The 15187-nt window shown below is 52.9% G+C and overlaps 6 protein-coding genes across 6 annotated transcripts; 1 reads left to right on the top strand and 5 right to left on the bottom strand.

The window, feature by feature from the left end:
* Positions 1 to 147: 147 nt before the first annotated feature.
* Positions 148 to 3295, bottom strand: P174DRAFT_453346 (putative glutaminase). Its single transcript, XM_024829150.1, has 6 exons — positions 2741 to 3295; positions 2257 to 2665; positions 1777 to 2196; positions 1192 to 1720; positions 1010 to 1140; positions 148 to 961 (listed from the first exon to the last, which is right to left on the bottom strand). Exons 1-6 carry the CDS (start codon positions 3001 to 3003, stop codon positions 272 to 274), a joined length of 2442 nt encoding a protein of 813 aa, XP_024680704.1. The 5' UTR covers positions 3004 to 3295; the 3' UTR covers positions 148 to 271.
* Positions 3296 to 4737: 1442 nt separating this feature from the next.
* Positions 4738 to 6034, top strand: P174DRAFT_423249 (uncharacterized protein; the record flags this gene model as incomplete). Its single annotated transcript, XM_024825117.1, has 4 exons — positions 4738 to 5079; positions 5148 to 5339; positions 5397 to 5841; positions 5898 to 6034. The coding sequence occupies 4 exons, from the start codon at positions 4738 to 4740 to the stop codon at positions 6032 to 6034; spliced, it is 1116 nt and encodes a 371-aa protein (XP_024680703.1).
* Positions 6035 to 6187: 153 nt separating this feature from the next.
* Positions 6188 to 8004, bottom strand: dbp8 (ATP-dependent RNA helicase DBP8). The gene is made up of 3 exons (XM_024828009.1): positions 7458 to 8004; positions 7060 to 7399; positions 6188 to 7033 (listed from the first exon to the last, which is right to left on the bottom strand). Exons 1-3 carry the CDS (start codon positions 7985 to 7987, stop codon positions 6341 to 6343), a joined length of 1563 nt encoding a protein of 520 aa, XP_024680702.1. The 5' UTR covers positions 7988 to 8004; the 3' UTR covers positions 6188 to 6340.
* A 162-nt stretch (positions 8005 to 8166) lies between these two features.
* On the bottom strand, positions 8167 to 10662 carry P174DRAFT_453344 (anion exchange family protein). Its single transcript, XM_024829149.1, has 5 exons — positions 10107 to 10662; positions 9885 to 10033; positions 9741 to 9828; positions 9195 to 9691; positions 8167 to 9132 (listed from the first exon to the last, which is right to left on the bottom strand). The coding sequence occupies exons 1-5, from the start codon at positions 10514 to 10516 to the stop codon at positions 8237 to 8239; spliced, it is 2040 nt and encodes a 679-aa protein (XP_024680701.1). The 5' UTR covers positions 10517 to 10662; the 3' UTR covers positions 8167 to 8236.
* Positions 10663 to 10983: 321 nt separating this feature from the next.
* bbp (putative zinc knuckle transcription factor/splicing factor MSL5/ZFM1) lies at positions 10984 to 13384 on the bottom strand. The gene is made up of 8 exons (XM_024832080.1): positions 13187 to 13384; positions 12913 to 13126; positions 12628 to 12845; positions 12190 to 12413; positions 12026 to 12134; positions 11767 to 11972; positions 11184 to 11713; positions 10984 to 11127 (listed from the first exon to the last, which is right to left on the bottom strand). Exons 1-7 carry the CDS (start codon positions 13344 to 13346, stop codon positions 11276 to 11278), a joined length of 1569 nt encoding a protein of 522 aa, XP_024680700.1. The 5' UTR covers positions 13347 to 13384; the 3' UTR covers positions 10984 to 11127; positions 11184 to 11275.
* Positions 13385 to 13601: 217 nt separating this feature from the next.
* Positions 13602 to 15100, bottom strand: P174DRAFT_260130 (glutathione S-transferase family protein). Its single transcript, XM_024821489.1, has 4 exons — positions 14883 to 15100; positions 14513 to 14806; positions 14386 to 14439; positions 13602 to 14329 (listed from the first exon to the last, which is right to left on the bottom strand). The coding sequence occupies exons 2-4, from the start codon at positions 14668 to 14670 to the stop codon at positions 13702 to 13704; spliced, it is 840 nt and encodes a 279-aa protein (XP_024680699.1). The 5' UTR covers positions 14671 to 14806; positions 14883 to 15100; the 3' UTR covers positions 13602 to 13701.
* Positions 15101 to 15187: the final 87 nt, after the last annotated feature.

Raw genomic sequence — 15187 nt, 5'->3', positions numbered from 1 at the left:
ATCAGTCCTTACTCCATTTTGTAAAGGATGTGCCTACATGGAACAATGATCCTCACGTTGGTACTACTCGAACTGCATATATATAGGCCAGTCCTTACTCCATTTGTAAAGGATGTGCCTACATGGAACAATGATCCTCATGTTGGTACTACTCGAACTGCATATATATAGGCCAACTATCAACGCAATTAACCAGAGATACCCCGAAACATATCCAACAGAGTTACCATGGCAAACGGCTCCCAATTTGGAAGTCACTGCAGTTTTTATCTTACAGCTCCCCATTCTCGGACCCATACCCCCAACGACCGGACTGCGTCTGCAACTCCTCCACCGCTCTGGCAGCAGCAGCCGTCCACTCCTGCATCGTCTCCCTATCGGACTCATCATCAAGAAACGCCAGCCCGTCCATCGCGCGCCCGCCACAAGCACGCTGCAGCGCCAAGAACGCGAAATGGCCGCCGACGACCGGCCGCGCGAAGAAGTTGGGGCCAGGGAACTCACCTCGCCCCTCTGTGTTGTGGAGATCCGTGAAGGGCCGGTCGGTGACGGTCTCGTTGACCCATTTGGCGACGGACTCGAGGATCTCGCTGCGCGTGCGCTCGCTGGCGACCGCCATGGCGAAGAACTCCCAGTCTGTCTTCGTGTAGAGGTGGCGGCTGTCCAGCGGGAGGCCGTATTTCTGGCGCACGTAGTGGTACCAGATTGACTGTTTCTGGTAGATGTGGTGGGGCACGAAGCCCGTTTTGGACGGTTTCTTGCTGTCAAGGGGGGTTTGGGCTTTCAGGAGGGAGGCCGGGAAGGAGTCGGTGCCTTCGAGGTGGAAGCAGAGCTGTGCGTCGGCGTATAGGTTGTAGATGGTGGTCCAGGAGCCGTACCAGTCGTAGGCGAGCTTTGCGTGGGTTCCATCGCGGGACATGCCGAGTTGCTCCCATTTGGCGATGTAGGTGTCCGAGATGTTCTGCGGTTGTTAGTGCCGCTGGCGGGTTAAGGGGAATAGGCGTAATACCTTGAAGTATGCTGCATCGGTATCGTGTCCGGCTACTTCAGCCAGCTTGCTCATGGCGTTGATGCCGATGATGCCTTTCAGTGCCAGGTTGGTCTGCAGCGCAAGCCATCCGGCGAAATCGTCCGTGGAGACTACTCAGATCAGCTTTAGCACTTGAGGAAAAGGTACAGGGAAGGACTTACGCTGGTTGGCAGGTTCCAGGGAGTATTCTACCAAGTAGCCCGTCCACTGAGTCCAGAGCCTGTAGCTGCGCTGAACCCATTTCTCAGCAAGACGCTCGCCTTCCGCACCACCGCCCCATTTGCCGTCTTGTTTATCAATTCCGGACAAGGCCTGCAGCTCACCCAGAGGGAAGTATCCAGTGTGTGGTTCGGAGACCTTGGGGGGAACACCTAGTGTGGACCAGATCGAAGAAGCCGCCGAATCGTCGGTATACCGGAGCGAGTTCACAACTGCGAGGCCCATGATGAGTATGTTGCCGCACTCTTCTACTGGCATGTACTCATCACGACCGTCCGGGTGGCCAGTCGCATTGGGGAAATGGGCCCCAAGATCATGCATAGCGTACGTATTGGGGTACTGTCCACTGAGCATGTGCTCGATTAATGGCTCGAGCAGGTAGGCCAGCCAGCGAGGGTTCGTGTACATGAAGAAGGGGAACGAAGGGAAGATAACATCGATGGTCTGGAAATTGCCGTTTGAGGAGATCTCCTTCAAGAACAGGATTGGGTCATCGGGGTTCCAGAGAATGTCGTTGCTCCCATCACCTGTCTGGCAGAAAGTGCGACAATGTCCATATAGTCATACGCCCCGGATTGGTAGGCATCCTTTGCCAACTGGTCAGAGTAATCGGAAGCGAGGGTGGCCGCATGTGCAAAATCATTGTAGTGGAAGCTCAGCAGTTCTTCGGGATCCATGAACCATGATCGCCAAAGTGGTCTCATGAGGGTCAGGCCGCGAGCAGAGGCAAATTGGACGACTGGATCCTGAATTAGAGCAATGGAGAACGTTACACTGTTTTGCGTGTCATTTGCCCTGGTATTAGGCTTGAAAGACTTGGAGAATGCGAATACAGGCTCACGATCTCCTATGGCACGGAAAGCGTCGTCATTCACGTTCTGGACGGCTCCATTTGTCGCGAAAATGTTGCGGACAGTGTGAGCATCGCCAGAGTGATATTGGACATCCTAGGGCTGCCAGTTAATAATCCTGTCAAAGACGAGTGGGATGAAGCATAGATTACTGACAGCAGGTCCAGTAAAGTGGAGGGTGCCCCATTCGGCCCGATCACGAATTTCTGAGAGAAGGAGCTCGTTCTGTCGGCGAAATTGCCATTTCTGAAGGGTTGGCGTCTTCCCTTTAAAACCGAAGGTGTCATGCTGCCAGACAATTTGACTCCCTGCATCTCCGCTCACCCAACGCCCATTAAGGTCCATGTAGACATTGACAGGCACATCACCGTGGACATAGACCGTAATGTAGGACGCAGGAATCGACTGCCGCAGGGTCGATGTCGGGGTAATGGGAGACAAGAAAGAAACCGTAATTGCAACTGGACCAGCCGCAGACGAGGCAGCCGAATCAATGCGGTAGGTCAGATTGGTTGTCGAAGCATCGTACTGGGCCCCTAGATACGCCGGATACTCGACTGGGGCTCTGATGTAAAATCCGTCAGATTGAGATGCATTTGGGTTTTATTTAATGTGGACCACAGATACAATATCACCATACCCGGACACAAAATCATGAGGCTTGCCCAGCAGCGGATATACAGTGCCGGTACTAGGGATCTGGGCCATCAAAGAGAGCCCAAGCTCTTCCCCTGTATAGAACATGGGCCATTTGGACCAAGGCACCTTTCGAGCATCCCCCAACCAAGTGCTCAGGTAAGGATTTCGCACTGTCAACGGCAGAACTGGAGGTGTGAGGGTTGATGCTGCACCGACAGCCGCCTGGACAACAGCGGCTGCCAGCACCGCAAGGGATGAGCGCATTGTGTTGGTGTACAGCAAAGTGTGTAGCTAGGAATCAGGTTACAATCAGATCCGCATGCAGAGAACGGTGATACACGGGACGAGATAGAGAGCAGTGTAACGGAGGGAAATTGGTTTAAGAGAGAGGTTCGGGCGGTCTGTTCGAAGGCTGACTGACGATCAGTGTTGAAACAGGCAGATTGACTCAACTCCACATCGACGGACGATGCAATTCGTCCGGTTGGTGGCTAGAGGACCACTGGAGACGCAATGATCGACTGAGAGAGGGATTCAGTCCCGACAGTCCAGTCAGTCTTGGATGATGAGGGGCGATGCAGCACACAAGCCACAGAACCAGTTGCGTGCCTTGCGAGGAATGCGGGGAAAGCTCGGGATACTTTGTAGTGGAAGAGCCTAGGAGGGTCAGATGATGTTGACTGGGCAAATAAGCCAGCCTGTGGTCGGCGTCTCGCTGGCGAGTGCTGAGACACTAAGCCCCAACTCGAACAAGGTAGATATACCACTATATATCCATCTGATGGATTCGAATTGCGAGAAATAGTCGAAGGTATTCGGATCACTGAGCCAAGGAGATGATGTCATGCGGAGATGTTTTGAAGAGGACTGTTAGAGCTTCTCAGTGATCAAGAACAGAACGACAATGTCTTTCAATGCTAAGTAATATGGAGGACAGAAAGACCAAGGCACGTAGGTGGTCTGTTGTGTCAAAATAATTCATGCATGTTTTCGAATCCTGGAATTTGCACGGTTGTGGGCGGTTATATATACATCAACACCAAGTCAACAATCCACTAGGGTTGTATACAATAATGTGAACAACGGGAAAAGACTAGTTAGAACAAACAATATCATCAAGAACCTTATTGAAGCATTTTCGACAGTGGAACAGAGAATTGATCGGGGATTGTGGTATATCTCTAGACACCTCAGGCACATGCTCCTGATGAAGGACGAAATGAAATATGCGTCAGAAATGAAAGGCCCCATTCATTGGATTAATTTGAAGTTGGGCCATCTCCCCTGAGTTTCTGATTCCCTGTCATAGAGACAATCGTATAAGAAGTCATGGTAGCTACCTCTCTAGATCTCTCATCAACGTGATTGTTATACTTCATCGTCTGGTACCCCAAGGTACCTGAGATGTACCTGGACAAAGCACCAGAGATCTATTTCGGCCTAGGATCGCCCTCAACCCAGCTTAATATTGAGTAAAATAGTTGCATTCAAGCTAGTCCTGAATCCACTCCATGACTCCAGAGTTATTCGATCACTCACTCCTGTCAATTATCTCTTATCACGACGCGTGGAGAGACGCGGGCGACATTTCGGAGTGGGCCTGGTCACGGCGGAGGTACCATTGAATACTGCGTGGGTACAACCAACCACCACAACTAGTACTGCTAAGGTACTTTTACGCCGTACTATACAGCAGCCACTGCACACGCGCATCTCCAACGCGCTGTTTTCTTTACCTACTTCTCTCCACCACCTGCTTTTCTTTGGGGAGAAGTTTGGATTTTCAATTGTACTTTCTCTTCCTTCCTCTGTATACATTCCTCGCCTATCTGACCCGGGTTGAAACATTCCTGGCCCCCAGAACAGCTCGCGTGGTGATCGTCCTCTACGTACTTCTGTCCCACTCCTATACTTTGAATGTTGCCGTCGCAATTGTACCTATCTCACCACGTCTCACTCTTTTAACTCCTCCCTCGTCTTTCACTAAAGCTCATTGCAATGCAATCTACGTCAAACCTCAGTCCCGTCAAAGACGGTAGACGCATCCTTGGTGACAAGACCCCCAACGCGTGTCTGTCTCCCGCACGCAGTAAACACCTGGATGTTGTCTCAGACATTTCACCGGTCAAACGCTCCCTCTTTGAGAACCAATCTCCCAAGAAACTGCTTCCTTCACCGTCGTTTGTGGGCCAGAAGCGTACGATCGACCAAGTGGAGGATGACTCCCGAATAAACAAAGAGAACGTGCAGGTCCAACGTGTCGAACAGGTGCAGGGAAGCCATGAACGCAACCTGCAGGATAAAGCAATTACTCAGACCACAGGTCCAAAATATGATCAGGTACGCTCATCGATCCCTAATTAAGCTCTAGGACTGGCGACTTGGTACTAAAATTGCCTTCATAACAGCAGCCATCGGACGCGATGCCCTCGAATGATACCCAGTCTACAGAGCCACAACAATCCCACCAACAAACACGCCGACTCCCTCTCAGCGACATTGTAAATTTAATCGACACGACGAGTCCAAAGCAAACGCCCAAGACCAATACCCGGACAATTCCAGAAGACCCCCAAACCCGCAAGTTGTTTATCCAGGAGGTAGGGCACCGCGTCCAAACCTGTTTCCTAACCTCTATCTAACAAATTACCCAACAGAAAGCAAGTCTACTGCGCAACCGGATACGGAGCGCAATGCGTCACGTCCGAGATCACCAGTTCGACCGCAGATTATCAGAGCTGGAAGCCCACAGCCGCAAATACCCCCGGCTATCGCTGCCCGCCTTGAGTCAACAACACACCGATCCAGAGCCTGCACCCCGGCGCGACACAACGACAGAAGCATCAGCCGTATTAGCAGCAGCAGCACTCGCCTCCACATCACCGTCCAAGAAAACACCACCTAGCCTCGAACCCGCCCTAGACGTCGACCTCGAACCCACCCCGAAGAACTCATCCGACGCACCTGCCGGCCTCTCTTCCCCTCCTCTATCGGCTGGCACAACCGCCAACCAGGAGGATGCGGATCCACTGAGGACACCAACCCAGAAGAGCTTCCACCATCGGACGGACACGCTCGAGTCGCCTACAGCCATGCAGCTGAGTAGTCCCCGGCCACGGTATCACGGAACGGAGGCAAGAGGACCATTGACATGGCAGAGGAGGATGAGGAGGACGACAAAACAGAGAAAATGACCCCGCCGGCACACAAGGGTGATGCGGTCGACGGGCTTCTTCAGCTGATGAACAGGTCCGATAAACGACGCCAGTCGGTCTCGGATACCCGGAGCGGATGATACGTCTTTTGCGGGTAATGCATGATGCATGATACATGTCTCGTATAGTATATAACGGACCCATAGCCCAATGCGCTGCGTGCACCTTGACAGGTACTATGGATGAATGTTCGGATGGATAGTCGATATAGACATGTACGCCAGGAATTGAAGACGCAAGCTATGCTATGATTATACATCAATACCATGTACACTCGTGGCAGATGCTCCACAACGAACTAGAAGTATAAAAGGAAACCATGAACTGGCCAGAAAAACTCGCTAAAAAGATCTATTGGATGAATGCTATATCATGACACTGTGCGACTACCGCACCTTTTTCAACTTGTTCCGCTTGCGTCCCAACACGTCCCGCCCCTCGTCAATCTCCCCCATGGCCTCTCGCTTCGCCTCGCCAACTTCCTTGAGGACACCCGTTCGCACCAGGCGACCCTCGATACTGACGCCCTCCTCGCTCCACTCCTCCATCTGCCGGCCGACGCGCTCCTCGATCGCCAGCACAAGCTGCACATCGCGCTGTCCGACCAGCGTGACGGCCTCACCGCTGCGGCCCGCACGCGCCGTACGACCGACACGGTGCACGTAGTCGTCCGGGTTGCGGGGCACATCGTAGTTGATGACCAGGCTGACGGAGGGGATATCGAGACCACGCGAGGCGACGTCCGTGGCGACGAGGATGCGGGCCGCGGAGGCGCGGAAGCGGGCGAGGTTGGCGTTGCGCTCGGACTGCGGCAGGAGACTGTGCAGGGAGGTGACGCGGTGGGAGAGGCGGCGGAGCATGCGCTCGAGCAGGTCGGCGGTCTTGGTGTGGTTGCAGAAGATGATGGCGGGTTTGGAGGCGTTGCCTTCTGTGGAGAGGAGGACGTGCAGGAAGGCTTCGCGGTGTGTCAGCGGCACTTTGAGGTATGTCTGTTTGAGCGTTGGGGGGATCGAGCCCTGGTTCTCAGTGGAGATCTCGGTCACGAAGACGGGCGGCTTGTTGGCGGATCGGGGCATGTTCTTCAGGGCGCGGACTTCGGGGTTACTGTCGCGGTGAAGAGGAGAGTCTGCCGCTCGCTGGAGGGAGGCAGGGCGGAGAGGCACGTTTCGACATCGGGGAGCATGCTGCCCGGCCCGCTGGCGAGCAGTCGGTCGGCTTCGTCGAGAATGACCATGCGGACCCGCTTGAGGCCGCACACTGTATCTTCGCCGGACGATTTGATGTGGTCTGCCAACCGGCCGGGAGTCGCAATCACCACATGTGGCCTCCCCGCCAGAGCAATGGCCTGAGGTCGCATGTCCGTTCCGCCGGTGATGAGAACGGGCTTCATGCTCTGCGGAGCCGAGATGGCCTTGATCTGCTCAAAAATCTGCAACGCGAGTTCTCTGCACACCCATCCCATCAGCCTCAATCTATCTGATCCCATACTGTGGAGAAGCATACCTCGTTGGAGTCAACACAACCCCGAAAATCCCAAACGGATCCTCCGCCCACTTCTGCAGCATCGGCACCGAGAACGCAATCGTCTTACCGGAACCAGTCCGGCTCCCACCAATACAGTCCCTCCCCTTGAGAATCTCAGGTATACAGGCCTTCTGAATCGCCGTTGGTTTCCTGACAGCCATCGTCGTCAGAGACCCAACCAGCCACGGCGCGACATTCAACGCCGCAAACGACGACGCTTCCTCCCGCAGCCCGATCTCCAACGCATCGCGGATCAGCACTGGATTATCTTGACCTGCTGGAGCTGCAGGTTTCGCATCTGGTGCTCCTTTCTTCTTGATACGGGAGAGGGTGGGGAGCGGCGCCGGCGCAACGTACGAGTCGTCAGAGTCGTCAGAGTCGTCAGAGGATTCGGACAGTCGTCTTCTTTTGGGGGCTCGGGTGGAAATTTCGGATTGATCTACTTCGGAACCACTAGCCGAATCGTGTGTATCCTCAGATACCGGCTCTGAAGGAACGGGGGACGCCATTGTGCTTGTTGGATATCTTTTGCGGCGCTGAAATTCTTCGAAATTCTTCGGCAAAAAAGATGACCGCGCAAAGGCGGTGTAAATTTCACGTGATCACACCACTTATATACAACCAAATATCGTCCAATAGATTCATTCAAGAGTTAATGGACATAAGGGGTATTGGGTGCTTTTATTATCTCTCTTAAGTGCGAGTATATATACCAAAGATCGAATCAATCAATGTCACAGCCATAGCTTTCTCCTGACTCAATCCACCCTGCTCGTCGTACTTCTCCTCCGAACTGAAGACACTGGCTGCAATTCGTAGGCCTCTCCTCTCTCCAAATCATCCTCGATAGGCGATTCCGAAGACCTGTCTCTCCGTATCATAACGCCTCCATCTGAGTCTGGCTTCTTCGAGCCCCTATTTGGAGTATCCGCAGCCGAGGACGCTGATAGTTCAGCCTCGTCGTAACCATAAGTCCCGCCAACGCTTTCCATGGTAAACGGACTGGCCGTGGGGCCGTCAAGAATAGCGAGCTCTTCTTTTGTGAACCAATAAGGTAGCACAAATGAGGGCAACGGAATGAGCAGGAGAATAATCACCGGAAACCCAATGGCTGCAATGGTCTGGGTAATGGCGAATGTGGCACCAAAACCGATGAGTTCGATGATGACAAACACCCAAATGGCGAGCCTGCGCTCGATTCGTTTCAGTGGATTTGACGGAGACGTAAAGTCCTTGTCCTGGGCCAGGAAGATGAGTCTCTGTGTGATACCGTTGCCCTGGAGGGCTTGTACCCCCATGACGAAGAAAAGACCCGCCATGACGCCTTGAGGGATTAAATGCAGGACGATGAGAAGTGGACCGGTCATGGTACCGAGGGTCAAGAGACCCTGAGCGAGATTACTGACCCTTTGCTCGACAACGTGGTCGGTGACGCGGATCGTTTTGCCTTTGTTGGTGTCATCCTCGTCGGCCACATCGCGAGTAACGCAAAGCGCAGCTGTGTGAAAGGGTGCCTGAGGGATCAGTCCATTTGGGAACGGGAGACCGAGAATTCCAGCTACAAAGGTGGTGAGACCTAGCAGCCAGATATCCCAGTGGAAGCCAGCGGGTTTACGTAGAGGGAACTCTGTTCCCTGCGCAATCAGCGATGACACTAGTAGCATGTCAGTCCACTACGTTTTTCGTTCGACAGCCTTCAGCAAAGTGAGAACCCACCATTGTGGTCAAAGTAGAACAGAATCGTCAGAAGAAGGGCAAACGGAATGGCGAGAAAGATGTCCCCAACACTGATATTCCAGAAATCCACCAACCAGTCACGATCAGCGGTGGGAAAGAAGGCTTTACTGGTGGGCAAGGTTGCAACTTCAACATCCCGCATATGGCCAATGTGGACGAATCCAGTGAAGAAAATGATAGTCAACGGTGTACCGTAATCCTCGAGGAATTTACGGACATATCTCTGAAAGAGAGTGCTGTTGCCGAGTTCTCCGCAAATCCATCCACTCATGAGGACAAGAAGGGCAACCATAATACTCAAGTAGGCGGAGGCCTCCCCGACCTGGCCCCATTGTCTGGTCAGAACCTGGATCCCTTTCTGCAGGTAGATGAAGGCCACGTAGAACCCAAAGATGTCACACGAAAAGCGGGTGACATAAGTGAGACCGTTGCAAGCGTTGGTGATGGCCAAAATCCAATGCATAATCAACGACCAGCTTCGACAGTCAGCACAAGTAAGAGATCACCTCAACAAGGGAGTCTTACATCCCGATCCAACACATGAAAGCGAGATAGGGTGTCCCACGCGGCGACACGATATCGTAAACAGTGTAATTAAACACCGTAATCGGACCTGCGTATACAGGTGAGCATCATCATAACTAACCACCAGGATCTGAACAAACCCACCAGTAACACCAACAATAACCAAGGGCTGCGCAGCAAAGACCGCAAAAACAACAGCCCCCAGGACAGAGGCAAGAAGAACCTCATTAACCCCATAACTCTGCTTCGTCTTCTCGAACATATCCAACGAGAACGCCAGAGCAGGCAGGATACTACACCAGTCAGTTTTCCTGTCTACTCTGCAACAGGCCACACAGAAAACCTCAGAGCCCGTAAGGCACTCACTTTGCAAAATACATATAAACAGTGGCAGGAATAACGCGGTAATCCCACGCATCCGTCCAATCACTCCAGTAGAACGGCGCCCTCCGCTTGATATCCTTGATCATGCCGCGGAAGAGCCGTACCCGCCACCACTTGCTCGTCCGCACAGACGACGCGCCAGTCTGCACCCTCGACAGACCCTCAACACCATGCTGCCCATGGGAGACACCGCCATGCTGATGCTGGGAGTGCTGGGAGTGCGATTTTCCACTTCCCCGTCGCGCCTGCTGCGGCCCAGATTGCCAAGGATTCCGCTGGGAGTGAGATGAGTGGACCGAGCCCTGTGAGGTTGTAGGGCGTAGACTTGACCTCGGGGGGACGGGGATCTCCTCACGAGCAGAAGTGTGTGAGGCTCGGCGGTTTCTCTGCATGTTGTGCAGTTGTACACTTGTGCCACGCTTTCCTGACCAAGCAGAATTGTGCTGGCAGTGAGGTGAAATGGGGAGACCACGTCAACCGCTCTGCGGCTGCGGGGAATCTAGGGTCAGGAGGATATTTCAATCCTACTTAGGTCTTCTAAAACCTGAAGTTTGCAAAGAAGCAATATGGACAAATAGTAGAACAACTCTTATGGGCCTGAGGCACCGGTCGTCTAGGCATGGCACGGAGTCGCCCAATTAGGCATTTCCATTCCTTTACTGCTGACATCATCTGCAGTCCCCCAACATCTAAAGCACTACAGAATCACCCTGAATTCTATGGGAGGATCTCAAGCGAAACAATAATTTGCATGGACAATAAATTATAACACACTAGTGCGCATCAATGACAAGGCCCATATTAGCTCTGAAACTACCAATGGTCAATTTCCCCGCGCGCTTTGAAATATCACACTGCTCGCAAAGCAGGCGCGCTTTTCGTGTTGCCGATACTTCTCACAATCTCACTTTCCATGATGCGACGGGTATATTGCTGAATCATCCTTCGAGCTGCATATTGTTTATGCAGAAGGGGGAGGAGGTGGGGGCAGTTCACTCGGAGGCTATGCGCAAGTTAGCAATCTTGTTTGAATTCAAGTTGGTCCAGGGGAGAACATACAGGAGGCGGGGGTCCTTCGCCAGGGGGAGGTGGTGGAGGGCTGCCAGAGCCGTAGTACATGGAAGGCATGCCGGGCGGAGGAGGTGGAACGCTCAGACCGGGAGGAGCACCCGGGCGCCCATACCAGGCACAGCTGCGCCATAACCGGGATAAGCCCCATATCCATAAGCACTTGCTCCGCCGGGTGGTGGAGGCGGAGCTTGCTGGTGCCAAGGAGCAGCGCCACCAGCGGCAGCAGCAGCAGCACCAGGGGCGCCGTAGCCACCTGCATGCGATCCATATCCATAATCGCCGCCACGGCTCTGTGCCGCCCATGGAGGTGCACTGCCCTGATCGCGGGATCCGTAGTCGTCGCGAGAGCGGTTGTCCCGCCCTCTCTGCTGCCAGGGAGCCACATCGCTGGGAGGAGGTCCGCGCTGCCATGGCTTCGCGTCATGATCATCGTAACCGTGATCGGGACCGGCCTCGATCCGGCGAGGAGGCTGGCCGTCCGGACCTGGAGCACCGCCGGACAATTCTTGCATAAGTTGCTGTGGCAATTAGCATTTGTTGTTCGGGAATAGGGAAAAGACACCGAACTTACCTCCATCTCACGATCGACAGCATCGCCCTGCCCGATAGCTCTGCGGCCACCGCCATAACCGCCGCCATTCCGCCAGTCGGAACCTCTCTGGCGGTCAGGACAATCGCGAGCCATATGGCCGGCGTTACCACAGACGCGACAGATTATGTTGGCGGTAAAGTTACGCTGCTCGGGACAGTCGTACTTGCGATGTCCGATTTGGCCACCTGACCGAGTTAGTATAAGCAAATTCAACGAGGAGAGTAACCTGGAAACTTACAGTTCTGGCAAGCCTGATTTTCATCATCACGGAGGGTACCGTTGAGAGCAGCCAACTCTCGCAACTGGTTTCTCTTGAGTTCGTTCTGGCCTTCGGGAATCGAGGCAGCCTGTCATGCGTTGTTAAGTGTTTGGATTTCATCCCAAGGGAGGACATAAACTTACTGTTTCGATAACATTGTGCACAAGCTTCTTGGCCTTGTTAACCTTCTCTTCGGTATCTGCCATGATCAGACAATGGAGGTCTTCTTCCTGGTTACTAGCGTGAGCGGCGTCAGATCGACCTTTTCCTTCTTTGACGGAGCCTTTGCCTCGAATGGCAATCTTGGCGCCAGATTCGGACTCCATCTTCTTCAAGGTATTTCCACGAGGACCTATGAGTAAGCCAACTTTAAAAGGTAGCAAAGAGCTAAGTGTTAGTTCATGATGGTTATTCAAGGAGAGCAAAGCAATGAAAGCAAGATAGTCAAGTAGCAAGGGTTAGCAGGAAGCGAGCCTTTGACACATCATCACAAGGCGATGTCTCACGGGCCCGACTCGAGCAGAGAGCCAAGAACGACACAATGCAGGAACGGTTAGGAGTTAGAGGGTTAGTTATCATACTGAAGTTAATCTCTGGATAGTCATTCACTGGAACATAGACCTTCTCCTGGGTCTTGGTTGGACGCCTGTAGTCAGAGGGCGGGTGGTAGTTAGGAATGGTCTTCATGGCCTTCTCGACAAGCTTGTGGCGCTCGTCCTCAAGACGCTTGCGGTAACGATATTCTCTAGTGTTTACACGTCTGCCAAAGTTATCGTACTGCGGAGGCGGCGATGGGGATCTGCACAGATAATGTTAGCTCAGGCGAAGAACGAAAGAAAAGAAGAAAAAGGGGGATGGGGACGAACCTATCGCCATCCGCAGGAACAACATCGTTGATACGGAGCTTCTGACTGATCTCCTCAATACGGAGATGCAGTGTATAAGCCTCAAGCTGTTCATTGGTGAAGTTTGCCATGATCATCGTGGGCAAGCCCATGAGACCGGCAGCCTTGTTCTCCTGAGCATCACCCCAACGGTTGCGCTTCTTGCGCCTCTTCACACCGTCAGCAGGAGGGTCCGCTGTGAAAGAAGAAAGTTAGTAAATCGACTGAAAATGATCCAGATAAGGCAAAGACGTACCTCGGACTGGGCTTCTGCCACGCTTGATCCCATTATCTCCGCCGACAGATGCAGGCGTCGCGGTGCGACTCTCCTCCTCTGGGCCATCTTCACCTCCAAACCGCCGACGGCCTAGAGGGATGTTGTTGGAACCGGTGATTCCTTGATTGCGCCAGGCCATTTTGTCACCTGGTGCGATAAGCTGCGATACAAGAGTTAATCTGTCTGGTAAGTAAGCACAGAGCTCTGTCCGATACTGAAGTGAGAGCAAGAGCTATTAAATACTGTTTGAGCCTGAACCAGATCTCAAGGGACGATGTGGCAATCTTTGACCATCACGTGATATGCTGGACTGAGGCGAGTCGATCACGTGGCTTACATTAGTGCTATCCATTGGATGCATACCCATAGATCTGCTCAGGCAGAATTGTCTTATCCAGAATCAGAGGTTCCAAAAAGGGCATCAAAAGATATTGTCAATTCCAAAGAGTAATTCGTTTCAATATGCATTTTACATAATATAAACATGCCCGTAATCAATGCTTCGCCTTATCCGCATCCGACTTCATGCCCTGCTGAACCCACTGCCTAGTCTTGGCCGCCTCTTGTTCCATCCGCTCCTTATCCTTGAGCAGGTCCTTGATGGTATGCGGCGCAGGCACATGGCGGCCCTTCTCAACGCCCGGGCGCGCAGCCATGCGCTCCTCCCACGCCTTGAGATGCGGGAACTCATCGATATTCACACCAGCCCAACCAGCGGCCGCCACCCAGCCCCAGTGCGAGATGTCCGCGATGGTAACATGGTCGCCGACCAGATACCCGGACTTTGAGGTGGAGAGGTGATTGTCGAGCACGCCGTAGAGACGGCGCGTCTCGTTGACGTACCGGTCCACACCGTACTGGATGTGCTCGGGGGCGTAGCGGACGAAGTGGTTCGCCTGGCCCTGCATGGGTCCGACGCCGGCGTTCTGGAAGTACAGCCAGCTGATTGTCTCGTAGTATTCGCGGGTGCCCTTGGGGTAGGAGATCTTGTGGTCCTTGTCGTACTGCTCGGCCAGGTAGGTGAGGATGCTGCCGGACTCGAAGAGCCGGATCTTCTGGCCGTCGGTGAAGGTGTCTGTCAGGGCGGGGATACGGCCATTGGGGTTGATTTCGAGGAACCAGCTGGTTGGAGTTAGTGTTGGTTCGTTTTGGCGATGAGTGTCATCTTCAGTACGTACGGTTCCTTCTGGGTGTTCTTGGAGATGTCAATCTTCTCCACCTTGTATGGGAGTCTATCCAACAGTGTCAGCCAGAACACATCAACCAAGTGTCGGGCGACCAGAGACAAAGGGAGAGAGAACATACCCCAACTCCTCCAGCGCAATGGAGATCTTGATCCCATTAGGAGTCTGCGTAGTGTACAGCGTAATGTCAGGTCTATTCGCCATGGTGAATGTTGCAAACGGTCGTTTAAGAGTAGAGTATGCACGGAATGACCCAATTCTCTGCAGAAACAAAAGCATGAACAAATTCTGATTCTCTTTCTGAAACCCTGCCCCTATCGCAATGGGACCCCCAGCTTTATGAAGCTACCGGTCGCGTTGCTAATCGGCCCAATTACCCCGCCGATTCCGCGATTCGATGATTAATAGCTTTTGACTTGATTATGATGCCATCAGCGTTGCCCCGCCCCACCACGTTCGATTTCTAATCCAAGACAACAGTAACTACATACTAAGATGAGTTAGTGTGCTGCTTGGATTTGCAGGAAAAGCTTTGGCGAATGAGAATGGTTTCTAGGATCATTGAGGCGTTCTCTGCGTCGTATAACTCGTGTCCAATTGATTGCTCATACGGATTAAAGGGAGATGGTTGGTTTGTAGATGTCAACTGTGCGGGATTTTGAGATTGCAGAGTTCAAAATAAGTAAGACACTATGTATCATCCATCATGGTTTGGGAATCATGAAGATGGCCTGGATTCTCGATCATAAGCGATGAAGAGAACCTAGGTTACTCGATGGAAAGATGAGCCTACGGA

Source organism: Aspergillus novofumigatus (assembly GCF_002847465.1).
Source record: "Aspergillus novofumigatus IBT 16806 chromosome Unknown P174scaffold_6, whole genome shotgun sequence".
Taxonomy (NCBI): domain Eukaryota; kingdom Fungi; phylum Ascomycota; class Eurotiomycetes; order Eurotiales; family Aspergillaceae; genus Aspergillus; species Aspergillus novofumigatus.
The sequence above is the reverse complement of the archived record's forward strand: the minus strand, read 5'-3'. Positions and strand labels throughout refer to the sequence as shown.